This window comes from Pipistrellus hanaki (genome assembly GCF_964339955.1).
Source record: "Pipistrellus hanaki genome assembly, chromosome: X".
In the NCBI taxonomy this organism is placed as follows: domain Eukaryota; kingdom Metazoa; phylum Chordata; class Mammalia; order Chiroptera; family Vespertilionidae; genus Pipistrellus; species Pipistrellus hanaki.
This window is the reverse complement of record NC_140524.1, coordinates 74,257,021-74,273,388: the sequence shown is the minus strand read 5'-3', so window position 1 is coordinate 74,273,388 and position 16,368 is coordinate 74,257,021. Positions and strand designations below refer to the sequence as shown.

General features: G+C 40.2%; 1 protein-coding gene across 3 annotated transcripts in view; it reads right to left on the bottom strand.

The window, feature by feature from the left end:
- ARHGEF9 (Cdc42 guanine nucleotide exchange factor 9) overlaps positions 1-16,368 on the bottom strand; it is a 306,848-nt gene that overhangs the window by 221,132 nt on the left and 69,348 nt on the right. For 2 of the 3 annotated variants that reach the window (XM_084869456.1, XM_084869459.1), the window contains exons 1-2: positions 12,953-13,084; positions 7,249-7,393 (exon numbers count right to left, since the gene is read on the bottom strand). In XM_084869456.1, the coding sequence (XP_084725582.1) occupies positions 7,249-7,393; positions 12,953-13,015 (208 nt within the window). In that variant the 5' untranslated portion in view covers positions 13,016-13,084. Of the gene's footprint in view, positions 1-7,248; positions 7,394-12,952; positions 13,085-16,368 lie in introns of those variants that run through there. The other variant, XM_084869460.1, reaches the window with a different exon arrangement.

The window sequence follows — 16,368 nt, the reverse complement described above, 5'->3', positions numbered from 1 at the left end:
AACATGGAGAGGGGAAGTCTATACTAAAGCATCATGAACAGTTGATTTTCAGGTATCAATGAGGAAACATATTGGGAGACTGAGAGGAGACAGGGGGAATGAGGGTAAATGTCAACACAGTCAATCTGTGCCTGAGGTCTGCTTGACACATCATGCTACAGAAACAAGGGCATAAAATGAATACCTGTGGGGGACTTCCTGGAAGATGGCAGCCAGGTAAACACTTGTACGTGCTACCTCTCACAAACACATTAGTGCTGCAACTGGGGATCTTACCTGAGACCTGAAAAACCCACAACTGTGGAGGCCCCGACTGGTGCGGACACGCGGATTCCACAGAAAGGTTGTATTTTGCTGGGAATAACGTGGGGTGTCTGTGTCCCAACAGCGAAAGCGGCAGCTGCAGAAGCTGCTGCCGCTGTGGCAGCAGAGGCAAAAGCGCGCGCTGGGACCGTGGAAATCTGCGTCCACAGAAGCCCCCCGCTGTTGGGTCTGGTGTGATTCCAGAGAGTGGACGGGGTCCCCAAGGTTGCTAATAGTGGGGTTCTCTAGGGAGCAACCCATGCTGATCCGACACGGATGGAGAACATAGGAGTTGGAAAGCAGTCTGTAAGTGCGCACAGACTAGCCCATCGCGCACCTAGTCTGGTTCCCCTGCAACACTTGGCTTCTGATTACAAAAGAGAGATCACCCAGATTGGCTGGCCCTAAGAGACAGCAGGAGGGAACTGCTTTTCTGGAAGCTGAGAAGCAGAGTGGGGAGAAATCATCCAGGATTCAGCTCCAAGGCAAAACAAAACAAAACAAACAAAAAAAAAAAACACCAGAGCTGAGTGCCATAGAAAAAAGAAGGCTAGAGCAGCCAAAAAGACAGGGACATCAATCCAGAAACACTGCCACCTAGGATCTGGAGTACAAACTGACTGTGTTTATTACTAGTTTTATTTGATCAAAAACCAAGAAACTAAGGAATCGCCACTGAGGTGCAGCAGAACGCAGGGAACTGCAATACTGTCTGGACTGAGAAACAGGCGTGCCAAACAGAATAACAAAAGAAATGAATGGCCTTCACAACTGCACACTTTTTTTACTAAATTATTTAATTTTAATTTAATTTTATTTTATTCCATTTTATTTTATTTTCATTTTTTGCATCTTTTACTTAAGAAACAAATTTTTTCATTTTTTCCTCACTTGCTTTAAACTTTTTAATTATTACATTTTTAGATTCAATAAGCATTTTTACTACTGCTATTTTAATTTCTTAAGTGCCATTTTATTTTCTCCTTATTTTACATTGGAATTAGTGTTCTTCATTTTATTTTCATTTCTCCTTTAACATTGTTTAACCCTATCTCAACAAGACCTTTATACCATCACTCTCTTTCTAACCTTCCCCGTTTTGCTATCCTGTTTATCTTAACCCTTTCCTGTTTTAGATTTTCCTTACTCTATCTGTATCCCCCCTGCTAAAATTTCTACCCTACTTATATATCTAATTTTCAATCCCCTGTGCCAAGTGCATTCACACCCCTCTCTGAGCTGTATTAACCAGCAAAAAAAAAAAAAAATTGTTTTCCTCACTGTCCTTTTGATGCTGTTTGGGGGAATGTTGATTATATTCTATTTTTATGCTTTTTAGTGAGAGTATTTTGCTTATTCTTTTGTTGTTGTTGTTGCTTGGAATTTTCTTATTTGATTGGTTCCTGTTTGGTTTTGGGTTTTTTTTTACTTCTTTTTTCCCTTCCTTTGCTGGAAATTAGGGGGTGTTGTAGATTGTATTATTCTCCAGGTACTGCTGCCAGCATTTGTTGGGGTTAGTGTTTGTTCAATTGAAATTCTCTTCCCATATATATAGTTTATTCCCCTTTTATCTCTTATTCTCTTTCTCTCTCTCTCTCTCTCTCTCTCTCTCTCTCTCTCTCTCTCTCTCTCTTTCTTTTCTTCTCCCAATTTCATTTTGACACTCCATATATATATCTTTCTCTTTTCCCTCTTTTTCTTTTGCTCCCTCCCTCTTCTCTTTTTACTCTTCCTCTTTCTCTCCTATCCCCCAATTTGCCTTTCCCTAGTGGTCACCTTTATTGGAGGTTATTAATATCGCAAATACATTTCTGTTCAGTGCCTTGTGTTCTGTACCTGGTTGTGTTGTATTTTGTGCCTTTAAATCAACACAAGAGAGAGAGATCTACATAACTAGACATCCTGAAAAGAGAGACTATGGGGAGACAAAGAAACAGCCCACAAATGAAAGAAAAGCAGGCATCACCAGAAAAGGAAGTAAACGAGTTAGAGGTAAGCAACCTACCAGAGCAAGAATTCAGAGTAATGATCATAAGATAAAAGCATGAAAGACAAATTTGACAATATGAGTAAGACCCAAGAGGTATGAAGAAGAAGCAAGAGGAAATGAAGATGACTCAAGAAGAAATGAAAAATGACATCGCTACTATGAAGAACTCAATAGAAAGCATCAAGAGCAGACTAAAAGAAGCAGAGGACCACATCAGTGAGCTAGAAGACAAGATGGGGAAAAAAAATACCCAATTAGAGCAGCTTCTAGAAAAAAAAAAAATTAAAAAGCAGGAGAGCCTAAGGGAACTTTGGGACAATACAAAACAAAACAATATTAGAATAATAGGAGTTCCAGAAGGAAAGGAAACTGAGGAAGACATGTAAAACGTATTTCAAGAAATAATGACAGAAAACTTTCCTGAGATAAAGAAAAAAACCCACACAAATCCAAGATGCTCACAGAGTCCCAAGCAAAATGAACCCCAGAAGACCGACGCCAAGGCATATTATAATTAAACTGGCAAACACCAACAACAAAGTAAAAATCTTAAAAGCAGCCAGAGAGAGACAGAAAGTTACATATAAAGGAACCCCCATCAGACTAGCAACTGATTTATTCACAGAAACTTATCAGGCCAGAAGGTAATGGGATGAAATATACAAAGTCATACAAAGGAAGGGTCTGAATCCAAGAATATTGTACCCAGCAAGGCTATCAATCAAAATTGAAGGTGAAATCAGGAGCTTCACAGAAAAAAACAGACTAAGGGAATTTATTTCCACCAAACCAGCAATGTAAGAAATGCTAAAGGGTCTACTGTAAAATTAAAGAAATAGAAAGCAAAGAAGGAACACAGGGGTATAGAATAAAAATGGTGTCAAATAAGTACATATCAATAATAACTTTAAATGTAAATGGATTAAATGCTTCAATCAAAAGACACAGGGTAACGGATTGCATAAGAAAACAAGACCCATATATCTGTTGTCTACAAGAAACCCACCTCAGAAAAAAAGATGCACACAGACTGAGGGTGGAGGGATAGAAAAAGGTTTTCCAGGCGAATGGAAATGAAAAAAAAGCTGGGGTAGCAATACTTATATCTGACAAATAAGATCTCAGAGTGAAGGACATAACAAGAGATAATGAAGGCCACTTCATAATACTAAAGGGAGCAATCCAACAAGAAGAAATAACCCTGGTATACATATATGCACCCAATACAGGAGCACCCAAATACATTAAAAAAAAACTGCTGGAGGACATTAAGGGAGAGATTAATAGCAATACAATCATAGCAGGTGATTTTAATACTCCACTGTCACCTTTGGACAAATCATCTAAACAAAAAATCAGCAAAGAAATATCATTCCTAAATGACTCACTAGACCAGATGGAATTATTGATAATTGACATCTTCAGAACATTCCACCCCAAAGCCACAGAATATACATTCTTCTCAAGTGCACATGGGACATTTTCAAAGATAGACCACATGTTGGGACATAGGCAAAGTATCTTCAAATTTAAGAAGATAGAAATCATATCAAGCATCTTCTCAGATCATAGTGGCATAAAACTGGAAATTAACTACAATAAAAATAATCCAAAGAAATCAAACACATGGAGATTAGACAGCATGCTATTAAACAAAGACTGGGTTACCAGAGAAATTAAGGAAGAAATTAAAAACATCCTGGCAACAAATGACAATGAAATCACAACTATCCAAAATCTATGGGACACAGCAAAAGCAGTTTTGAGAGGGAAGTTCATATCCCTACAAGCCTATTGCAAAAAACAAGAAAAAATGGTAACAAATTATCTAACTCTACAACTGAAAGAGTTACAATAGAAAAAGAGCAACAAGAAAACCCCAGTGTAAGCAGAAGAAAGGAAATAATAAAAATTAGAGCAGAGATAAATGACATAGAGATCAAACAAACAATACATAAGATCAACAAAACCGAGAGCTGGTTCTTTGAAAGGATAAAGAGTGATGAACCTCTAGCCAGGCTAACTAAGAAACAAAGATAAAGGACCCAAATAAACAAAATCAGAAATGAAAGAGGTGAAATAACAACAGACCCCACCGAAATACAAAGGATTGTAACAAAATATTACGAACAACTCTATTGCAACAAACTGGACAACCTGGAGGAAATGGACAAATTCCTAGAAAAATACAACCTTCCAAAACTCAATCAGGAAGAATCTAAAAACCTCAATAGACCAGTGACTTGGGAAGAAATTGAAACAGTCATCAAAAAGCTTCCAGCAAACAAAAGCCCAGGGCCAGATGGCTTCACAGGAGAGTTTTACCAAACATTCAAGGAAAAACTAAAACCTATCCTCCGCAGGCTATTCCAAAAAATTCAAGAGGAAGGAACACTTCCAAACTCCTTCTATGAAGCCAGCATCACACTAATACCAAAACCAGATAAAGACAACTCAATGAAAGGGAATTACAGGCCAATATCCCTCATGAACTTAGATGCCAAAATCCTCAACAAAGTTCTAGCAAATCGGCTCCGGCAGAACATCACAAAGATCATACACCAAGACCAAGTAGGATTTATTCCGGGAATGCAAGGATGGTACAATATCTGAAAATCAATAAACGTGATACATCACATAAATAAATTGAAAGATAAAAATCATATAGTCATATCAATTGATGCAGAAAAAGCATTTGATAAAATCCAACACCCTTTCCTGATAAAAACTCTCAACAAGGTGGGAGTACAAGGATCATACCTCAACATAATAAAAGCTATATATGATAAACCCACAGCCAACATCATACTCAATGGGCAAAAACTAAAACCATTCCCTCTAAGAACAGGAACAAGACAGGGATGCTCACTCTCACCACTCCTCTTTGACATAGTACTGGAAGTACTAGCCATTGCAATTAGACAAAAAGAGGAAATAAAAGGCATCCAAATTGGAAAAGAAGAAGTAAAGTTATACTTATTTGCAGATGACATGATATTGTACATAAAAAAAACCAAAAGACTCCGTCAAAACACTAATAGACTTAATAAATGAATTTGGCAATGTAGCACGATACAAAATTAACGCCAAGAAATCTATGGCATTTCTATACACCAATAGTGAACTTGCACAAACAGAGACTAAAAAGGCAACCCCATTTACCATCACACCAAAAAAATTAAGATACCTGGGAATAAACTTAACTAAAGAGGTAAATGACCTATACGCGGAAAACTACACAATATTGAAAAAAGAGATAGAGGAAGACTTAAACAGATGGAAGAACATACCATGTTCATGGATTGTTAGAATCAACATCATCAGAATGCCCATACTTCCCAAAGCAATCTATAGGTTCAGTGCACTCCCCATTAAAATACAAATGGCATATTTCACTGACCTAGAAAAAACTCTTCAAAAGTTTATTTGGAACAACAAAAGATTCCAAATAGCCACAGCAATCCTGAGAAAGAAGAGTAAAGTAGGAGGGATCTCAATACCAGATTTCAAGCAGTATTACAAAGCCACTGTTCTCAAAACAGCCTGGTACTGGCACAAGAACAGACATATAGATCAATGGAATAGAATTGAGAACTCAGATATCAACCCAAATCACTATGCTCAGTTAATATTTGACAAAGGAGGCACGAACATACAATGGAGTCAAGACAGTCTCTTCAATAAATGGTGTTGGGAAAATTGGACAGATAAATGCAATAGAATGAAACTAGATCACCAACTTACACCATACACAAAAATAAACTCAAAATGGATACAGGACTTAAACATAAGATGGGAAACCATAAAAATATTAGAGGCATCCACAGGCAGCAAAATCTCAGACATATGCCAAAAGAACTTCTTCACTGATACTGCCCCTAGGGCAATGGAAGCTAAAGAGAAAATAAACAAATGGGACTACATCAAAATAAAAAGCTTTTTTACAGCAAAAGAAACCATCAACAAAACAACAAGAAAGCCCACTGTATGGGAGAACATATTTGCAAATGTTATCACTGATAAAGGTTTAATCTCCAACATCTACAGACAGCTTATACAACTTAATAAAAGGAAGATAAATGACCAAATTTTAAAAAATGGGCAATGGATCTAAATAGAATCTTCTCAAAAGAAGGAAGGCCAAGAGGCACATGAAAACATGCTCAAAGTCACTAATTATCCGAGAGATGCAAATCAAAACAACAATGCGGTACTATCTCACACCTGTCAGAATGGCCAACATCAACAAAGCAACAAACAACAAGTGTTGGCGAGGTTGTGGAGAAAAAGGAACCCTCGTGCACTGCTGGTGGGAATGTAGACTGGTGCAACCACTGTGGAGAACAGTATGGAGCTTCCTCAAATAACTGAAAATGGAACTCCCATTTGACCCAGTAATCCCACTCCTAGGAATATATCCCAAGAAGCTAGAAACACCAATCAGAAAGGATATATGCACCCCTATGTTCATAGCAGCACAATTTACAATAGCTAGGATTTGGAAACAGCCTAGGTGCCAATCAGCAGATGATTGGATCCAAAAACTATGGTACATCTACACAATGGAATATTATGCTGCCATAAAAAAGAAGAAATTCTCATCATTTGCAGCAACCTGGATAGAATTGGAGAACATCATACTGAGTGAAACAAGCCAGTCAATGAAAGAGAAACACCACATGACCTCACTTATTTATGGATGATAAAGAACATTTTAAACTGAAGAACCAAAAGATAGATATAGAGACAGTAAAGCAACAGGCAGACTGTCAAATTACAGCGGGGAGGTTGGGGAGATCTGGGGGAGATAAGAGATCAACCGAAGGACTTATATACATGCATATAAGTACAAACAATGGACACAAAACTCTGGGGAGGGAGGGCATGTATGGGGGGGGGCAATGGTATGTGTACAAAGATAATAATTTAATTTAAAAATTTTTTTAAATGAATACCTGTGCAAAGCTTCTTGGGTCTCCTCCAGTACATTTGATCCAACTCCAAAGGAACATTCCATGAGATAGGCAGAGATTGGCATTTTGCCAGGAGGACTTTGAGGGGTAGATTTTTTGGTGATGGTTCATCTGGGGGTAAGAAAGCCTGCAAAGAAAATTAATCAGGATTAGTAATTCAATGGCGGTTGGGAGTAGGCTAACACTTGGTTTAAAGAGCAGAACTTTCCATTTTGAAGTATCATCTGTTCCAGCACCCAAATCCAAGCAAACATCCAACTACCCAGAGCCTAAAAGACACCAGGCAGTAGAGAATATGAAAATTAGTCAATCAACTTAAAGAAATACCATTTATTTGTTTCTCCCTTTTGGGGTATTTTTTGTGTATTTAGTTTGTACTGGGATTTGGAAAGTGAGGATTCTGCATTTGCTATAGACATGAACCTTTACTCAATGCGAGACCTGAGGGAAATAAATTAATTTGTCTGAGTCTTAGTTTCCTCATCTGCATAAAAGGGGTAGTGATAATACCTACTGTGCAGAGTTGCTAGGATGAGGAAATGAGATAATACCCATAAAGCCCATAGTAAGTACAAAAAAAAGTGAGAGAGAAAAGAGGAGAGAGAGAGAGAAAGAGAGAGAGAGAGAGAGAGAGAGAGAGAGAGAGAGAGAACATCTTAACTTGCCATAAGAACATCTTAAGAACACATACAACTTCTCTTTTTTTATATTAACATAGATAGCTGTTTTCATCCCAAATCCTTCTTTCTTTTCCAAAATCTTGATCACCAAATGGAAATAGATAAAAGGAACTAACATCTGTGAAATACCTCATATGTGTCAGATATCCTGCTAAGTATACTTATTCATGCTATCTCATTTAGTATTTACAACTACTCTATAAGGTAGATAGTGGCCCATTTAACAGTGAAGAAACCATGGCTTAGAACAGATAAATCAATTTCCAGAGGTCACACAAATTGTAAATGTTAGGTCTATATGACTACAGCCCTGTTGTATTTATAAAAATATAAAAGTAATTCCTGGGCCCCTTCATCCTTCAAATTCCTCTTTAACATTGCTAAGCCACTATGAATGCAGTACAGGTTTTTTTCACCTGAATCATTCATCACTTAAATGACTGGATGTAAGAAACAGTTAAAAGTTTGAATGACCCAAGGGAAGGATCTCTGCCCATTTGCTAACTAAATTTCCAAGAGCAGAGAACAACTACCAAAGTTTGTTCATCCTTATACACAATAAAAGTTATGGGGGGAAAGGAACTGAGACCGTGTATCATTGTCTGTGTCCAAATTTTCCTTTTCTGATAAAGATATCTGTTGTTGTATTAGAGCCCATCTTAATACAGTATGATGTCATTTTAACTTGATTGCATCTGCAGAGACTCTATTTTCAAATAAAGTCAAGTTCACAGGAACTGAGGTTTAGGACTTGAAGAGATATTTTGGTGGACACAATTTTTCCCAATACAGAAAGAAACCGCAGCTTGGGACAGGACAATAACTAAGCAGCTTAAAGCTTAGATGACAGTGGCAGGTACCCCCTCCCCTCGAACTGGAAGAGGTAAAAAACAAAGGTAGAAGACACCATTTGCACTTTAGCTAAGGCCCATCTGGAACTAAGGTTACAATTCTGTAGCCATAATATCTATAAAGAAAATCTACTACCTGGCTGCCCATATTAGAGCTCCTGTAGCATCGAGTTCACAATTTGGTGTGTCCAGAAACACCTTGATATAGTACCCACTTTGGAGTTTCTTCTTTGTCCAGTGTTTTTGAGGATCTGGACAACAGAACCCACAGCAGGGTGACAACCTTGCTCACTCAGGGAGTGCTGAAAATTTGACTGTAGTTTCCTTCACAGCCCATAGGTTGTGCAAGCAGCTTTGAAATGTACTGCAGCTAAGTAACAGAGGAAATTGGGTTCAATAATTCTCAATAGATTCTAGAATGGAGTGAGAGGAAGTGTATGTAGATCCAGCACTGACAAAGGATCCCTGTGTCCTGATTCTGCACCTACCACTGACTCCCTTTGTATCCTCAAATAAGGCTCAGTCTTTTCATCTGTAAAATGCTGAACACAGGCACTGCCAAGCTGCTTCTAAGTATGGTTATGAGTATCACTTGTAGGCAGAAGCATAATACAATAGGATAGTGGTTATGAGATTAATACAGCAGAGACACCGATGGCATCAAGTGTAATTAAAAGCACATAGTGAGTATTCAATATATATCTATGTTTTCTTTCTACTCTATGAAGAAATCAGGGAAGACTTCCTATTTTCAGTTGACAAATGAAGGAAACCAAGAATCAAAGTGCTTGAAGATGACTTATCAAAAATCTCATATCCAATAATGTAAAAGAACCAGAACCTTGAAAATGGGCATTTTGATTCCAACTTCAATGTTTTGTTCCTCATATATAGTGCCTCCAGTCCCTCATCTGTCACACCAGAATAGCAATAATAATAATGACAGTTAAATTAGAGAAATTTTGCAAATCCATTTATATCTGGAAAAGCACTCTGTAAAGAATAATATCTTGTACAAATCTAAAGAATACCTATGATATTCCCCTTTCTACCTCAATTTGTATTTTACTAATTGTCACTAAGGTGAGAGTTTTGAGGTACAGTCCCTTCCTGTGACAAGTGCTTTTAATAACTAATGAAAATAGCTAACATTTGTTGTACCATGACTCTTAGTCAGAAACTTATAACAGTACTTAAGTGTATTTATTCATTTCATCTTTGCAACAACCCTGTAAGGTGGGTATTATTATCGCACTCATTTTAAAGATAGTCCCTAACTTCATTGGGTAATTATGAGACAAAATAATTTCACTTGGGTATAATGCTGAGAGCATCTGAGCACATAATAAGCACTATATAAATGTTAGCTAGAATTATTAATATTACTCCCCTCATTTTCTTCATGCAAGGAGTGAGGCACAGAGAAGTTTTAGTCCCCACTAACCCTTGAAAAATCCCCCAAATGAAGGTTTCGGAAGAGACCATATCCCTGCCTTCTGACATCTTGCCCTTGAAGCTGCACCCCCTCCTGGGCTACAAGAGCAGCCCTAGGCTAGGCCACAATCAATTCTGTGCCAAAGCAGCAAGAGTTTTTGGAGCCACTTAGCTCTGGACGGTTGAGTAAATACACTTCAAAAATAAAGCACCTTGGAGGAAGCTGACCAAAGTCCAGTTTCTCTAGGAAATACCAAGGACCAGGTCAGGTTTTTCATCTCTATTTGCATATGATTCATTGCAAACTTGTGGCCTTTTCTACCTACAGAATGCACTGTTTTCATATCCATTATCTCAGTTTAGCCTTATAATAGATCTACCAGGTATTTGAGGGAAGAATGAGGATTTCCAGTTATCAGAGAAGGCTGCAAAAATCCAAAAGGAGAAGGAGGTTTGTCATTAGCATTTGTGGCAGAGCCAAGACTGGAACTCTGAAAGTGCTTGAAAGTGATTTATCAAAAATCTCTGGGTACCTACTTGACTTTCACTTTCTTGTTTGTCAGGGGAAATCCTTTCCCTTCTGTGGGACTCAGTGTCCTCATCATCTGGAAAATAAAGTGATTGGACCAGGTGGTCAACAGGATCTCTGACCTATATCAATGTCCCCTGAAATTGAGCTTTCCTACTCCACTTTGCTTTTTCCATGGCCCCCAGTGCTTGTCTGGGCTGGTGTTTAACACCCCAACAAAAGATAACCAGCATCTTCTAGCATTCAGCAAAGGGCACAAGAAGCTTGCCAAGGAGAGGCCTTATAAACTAGCCACTGGGTGTCTCTCACTGGACTCATGGAAACAATTATAGGCTAAGCTGGGAGGAAAGAACTAGAGAAAGGAAAAAAAAAGATAATTGGGAATTAACCATGCAATCTCTGGTTCAAATGGAGAAACTGAGGCCCAGAGAGGGGAAGGACCTCTCTCAAGGTCACAAAACAAGTAGGGGGTAGAAATGACACTAGAAGCCAGTTTTCTGACCTCACACATGGCTCCTTCTACCCCATTAACTAGTTGCTGCTACAGTACTGTCTTGGGTTGTTTCTCTGGATGCACATTGTCACAGTTTTTAATAATTTACCAAATTTAAATATTAATGATAACTGCTACAACTATGTGTCATGAATAGTGCTAGGCCGGGCACCTTATACACTCTGGCTCCTTTGATTCCCCACAACAGCCCTCTTACGTAGGCAGTGTTTTGTCTCATTTTATAGATAAGAGAGCAAGTCACACACAAGCCTTTGAAGAATACACCACAAGGTACCTCCATGCCCATTCCACACAGCCCTGTAGCAAGGATATGTATTCATCTGTGAACCTCTTCCTAGTGACTGGTAACCTTGGATATGCAGTACCCAATTGTAATTATTAGCTAATGGAATAATTAGGTACCTTTGCTTGATTGATTGTTGGTCTTAAAACCACTGAAATGAAATTTAATCCCAGTATTACGCCAATGTTTATGTTCTTAAAGCTTACAAAAAATGATACACTTAAGAAGAGAATGCTTATAAACATATTAATGTCCTTCTCAGAAAAGGCAGTCTTATTGCTTCTGTCCTGATGGGCCAAGTTCTCTGAAAGTAGAATGTGAGGGGTGACAGGACAGATTAAGAACTGTCAAACTAGACTACCTCACCACCACAACAACAACCAAGAAGGAAAATTTTAATTAACTACCCTTAAAATGTTTTGCCTTAAAATTACTGGAGAAACTATAACATACCCCTTATAAAGACATTCTTAAGTCTCAAAGTCAAATAACCCCTTCTAGTGTTTATTTAACATTCCTCATACTACAATTCTAGCACATTTTTCTTTGTCTATGGTGTGGTGAGCCCCTGTTTGTCACCACTATAATGAGACACTGAAAACTATAGACAGCTAGACTAAAGCACTAGACTTGAAGTCAAAAGTGTGATTTGAATCCAAATTCTATTGCAATCTATATGACTTCACTGATAAAATAAGGAAAACCACTTTCACCTGACAAAGTTACTTTAAAAATTAAATTAAAACAATATATGTGACAGCACCTGTAAGAGGATGTATATAAAGCTACCACTCAATGAATGCTGGGAGAATAATGTTATTGGGCTGTCTGTCTAAATTCTTCGGGTCAAATAACAAAGTATTGTTACAAGAAGATATTAGAGATCTTTGAGACACCAAGATAGCCTCCTTCTCTCCATAGAGAAACTGAGGTCCAGCAAGATGGCAGGATTTGTCTCAGAGTCCTACAGATAGTCAGGCACAGTATTGGGACACAAATCCAGGTCATCTGACACTCAGCTTAGAGGCTTTCCTTGATACGAATTTATGAATTCAGCTACTGTTGGTGGGAGAGGGGAAGGTGGCAAAGAGGGGAAATGTCTCACGGGAGATCATAGCTGTCTTGAGTGTCATTAAATGACCCTGGTCATTTTGCTGCCATTCCCAGAGCTACAGTTTTGATTCAAGGCTGAATTGAGGTGCAAGTGCAGGAATTGAGCCAAAAAGGGGACAAAAGTTGCCCTGGGGTTTAGGATCAGTCAATGACTGATAGGAGCATTCCTTCCAGAATATTCCTGGCAGAAGGTGAGGTTGTGGGGAGGGCACGGGAGTTTAGCTGACTTCTGGGATACTGAATGTTTCAAATGGTGATCTGAAAAGACAAGTCCCCTCTTACCTGAATATTGGGAACTCCAGAGCAGGCCTTGCTGGCTTCACTTTCTGTATCTGCTGAATCCATACCCAAATCAGACTTGTGGGGCTTCCCTGCCTGACTGGACCTTGTGGGGCCCCTTCTGGCCTCTTGCTCTTCCATCTTGCTGAGGTTCTCCTCTAGCTTCTCCACAACAGCTTGAGTGGCAGTCCTCCTGGAGCAGGTGCTGAGCTGAGGGGACTCTCCAGCATTGTCATCTTCCTTGAGGAAGCTGACTACAGTCTCAGTATCTTCCTCAAGCTCTTCAGAGGAGCAGTGCTCCCTGGTGAAGGTACGGTTGTCATGGCAGCTGTAGCCTTTCTGTGACGTGGGATCATTCTGGAATTCAAAGGTAGTGGAGGTTAACATCCAAGCCAAGGCAGCAGTAGAACAGGGATCTTTCAAAGCTTGACCTGACATCTTCTTGCCTTCAATGTTCATTTGAAAAGTACATGAGGCCTGTGAGGCATTGAGGTGGCCGTGCTGGTGCCTCCCAATGGCACTGCCACACGGTGCAGCATCAGGGGGTCTGAAGGGCAAGTTGACCTGGGAGTAGTCCTGGGAAGCAGCACGCTTCAAGATGAAGCCTTGGCCATCATGGACCAAGTAGGCCTCGTGGCGTTGGTGGCAGCGACGTTGAGAGCCCATCTGGGACTCTTCCCGGGAGAATGCCCGCCATTTGCGGGCCACCTCAGCCATATTGCTGAAAAACTTGACAACACCACCAAAAGGTGCAGCCTTGTCTCGGCGCAGGTGCCCAGGACTTTCCTCGTAGCCTCCTTCCACGTTCCCTTCCAACTTGGAGCCCTTAATGGTGACCTTGAGTTCCTGAATTCTGGAGTTTCTGGCTGATATTTGTAGAGCCTCACGGTCCCCAGGGAACATGTTTTTCAGGTAGCTCCTAGTCCACCTGCCGCTTCTGCTGCTAGGCTGCTCAGGGGCCTCTTTCTCACAAGGATCTTCCTCCACTTGAATACCAGAGTCTTTGAAGGTCCACACTTTCTGGTTTTCCCTATTGGGAGTGTGTACAAGCCTCTGTACCTCCGGAAGGAAGGGCTCCAGGACCTCAATGTGGCCTGCATAGGAATGGCGGAGGGGCTTTGGGGTCTGCTCAGCCTTCCTCACATTGTAACTACTTGAGGACTCCTGGGGTTCCTGGGGCTTGCTACTCCTAGGAGCAGTATTTTTAGAGGACCCAATTGAAGGCTTCAATCTCTTAACAGACTTCATCCGATCCATTAACGTGACTTTAGGTTTCAACTCTGATGACTTAGAAGTGTCTCTCAATAAAATCATGGACTGGGGTCGCTTCCCCTGACAGGAAGGCCCTTTTCTGCGACTCACAAAATTCCAGATCTTGCTGACTTTGTTTTTCTTTTTGTCTTGACCACTCTCATCCCTGGGACTCATGTCATACTGCTCAGAATCCTCCAGTTCCACATCCCCAGCCAGGCCTTCTACCTCAGGGCAGCTTTGGAGGATCTGAGTCAGGTAACCCTTGGGCACCAGCTCAGAGAAGGAGGCAGTCTGGCAGTTGGTGAGAGCTTCCATGGTCACAGCAAGTGATGAGGCCACTAAGGCACAGAGGAAGGCCTGGTCACTGATTTCAAGCTGAAGAAACGTGAGAAAGAGAAAGGGGGGAGAGAGGAAGAGGGAAAGAAAGGTGAAAGGGAGAGGGAGAGGGAGAGAGAAGAGCTGTATTAGGCAAAGCCACACACAGGGTTCTTTACAGATTTGCTATAATCAAATACATAAAATATACTTTGTCACCACTGAGCCACCAAATCTTTAGGGTCTGGATTGGAGGAGATGACAATTTATCTTGTGTTCTAAGAAAAACCACAATTCCTATTTAAAAGAAAATATACTTGAGAGGAACATAACTTAAAGCTACTATCATCAGACCCTGACAACTGAGCAAATATACATTTTTTAAAGCCAAAAAAAAAGAGAAAAAGCTAAAAGGTACTTTAGAAGTCCATAATTTTGATCCTTTCATGTTCCGTGGAGGGAGACACTGAAGATCCAGAGAAAATACCTGTCTTGCTTAAGCCACAAAGCCAAGGGAGCAGCAGGTAAAAATCCAGTTCATGCTTCTAATTTGTTTCTCCATTCATGTGGAAAACCAATTGGTTGTGAGTTCACTTTTCAGATCACCTGCTCAACACTGACCCTGCAGCTAGGTGCTGGAACCACTGAGATGAAACAGACACATATATCTGGTCACCCAATCTCACAGGTTACTGGGAGAGACTGGTTGTAAAAAAGAATTATTATATAGCCTTATAAATGATCTTATAGAGTATGGTCAAGGGCAGTGGAATCTGAGAGGGAAGAAAGGCAGGGACAGTAGACTGAGTAGGTGCTGGGGCTGGGAAGAGGTGAACAGAGTGAAGATTAGGGGTTCCCAATAATGCTTTCCAGAGCAGTAGGGACTAGATCTGGGATATCACTCCATCCAGTGCTCTTTGTTCCTCTGCCCTGCATAGCCTAAGAACAAGGTTTGCTAAGAGGGGAGATTGATAGGCAAAGGGAAAGGAAGGAAAGAGGGGAAATTGGGCAGAACCCAGAGCACCAAATACAGATTCTGCCTTCTTGGTGGTTTTGTCAAGAAGGCAGATTGATAGGCAAAGGGAAAGGAAGGAAAGAGGGGAAATTGGGCAGAACCCAGAGCACCAAATACAGATTCTGCCTTCTTGGTGGTTTTGCCAGGGGTCAGCTCACTTCCCCAGGATCTATTTGTTCTTTCTTCTCTACTCTCATCTTCAAGGTTAACTTTACTCTGTGTCATTTCTGTGTTTACGTGCACAGCCTGCACAGAATCTATTTGACTCAGAAAAAAACTCAAGTTTGAAAAAAAATGAGAAAAAGCAAAAAGTTTGGGAAACTGAGACCATAAAGGGGCAGAGTTGACTTAGATCACACAACAAGCCCCCAGTGGCAGGCCAAGAAAGGAAGCCTAATCATCCTGCTTCCCAGTCCAGGAAGAGCCCTTACCTCTGTTCCACACTCCCACCCTCATCCATAAGTTCTGTACAACTCAGGATGATAATAACAGATAACATTAATAAAAACTGCACTAAATTTTCCTTTATCTACTTAGTTCTCACAACAACCTATGAGGTGGGTACTACTGTCCTCTCCACTTTAAAGATGGTTCAACTGAGGAGCAGAAAGATTGAATTGTTTGCTTAGATTCTCCACAGCCATGACTAATAGAGTTGGGATTTGAGTCCACACAGTGACACCAGAGGTCGTGCCCTTAACCATTATATTATACTCCCTTGGTAGAACATGGCTATGCACACAGAGGATGGTCCATACACAAGTCTGCCTGCCTTTCTGACTGTCTGCTGACTTCCTTTGGCAGCAACAGAGCAGAATTAGACTCCTAAAAAAGG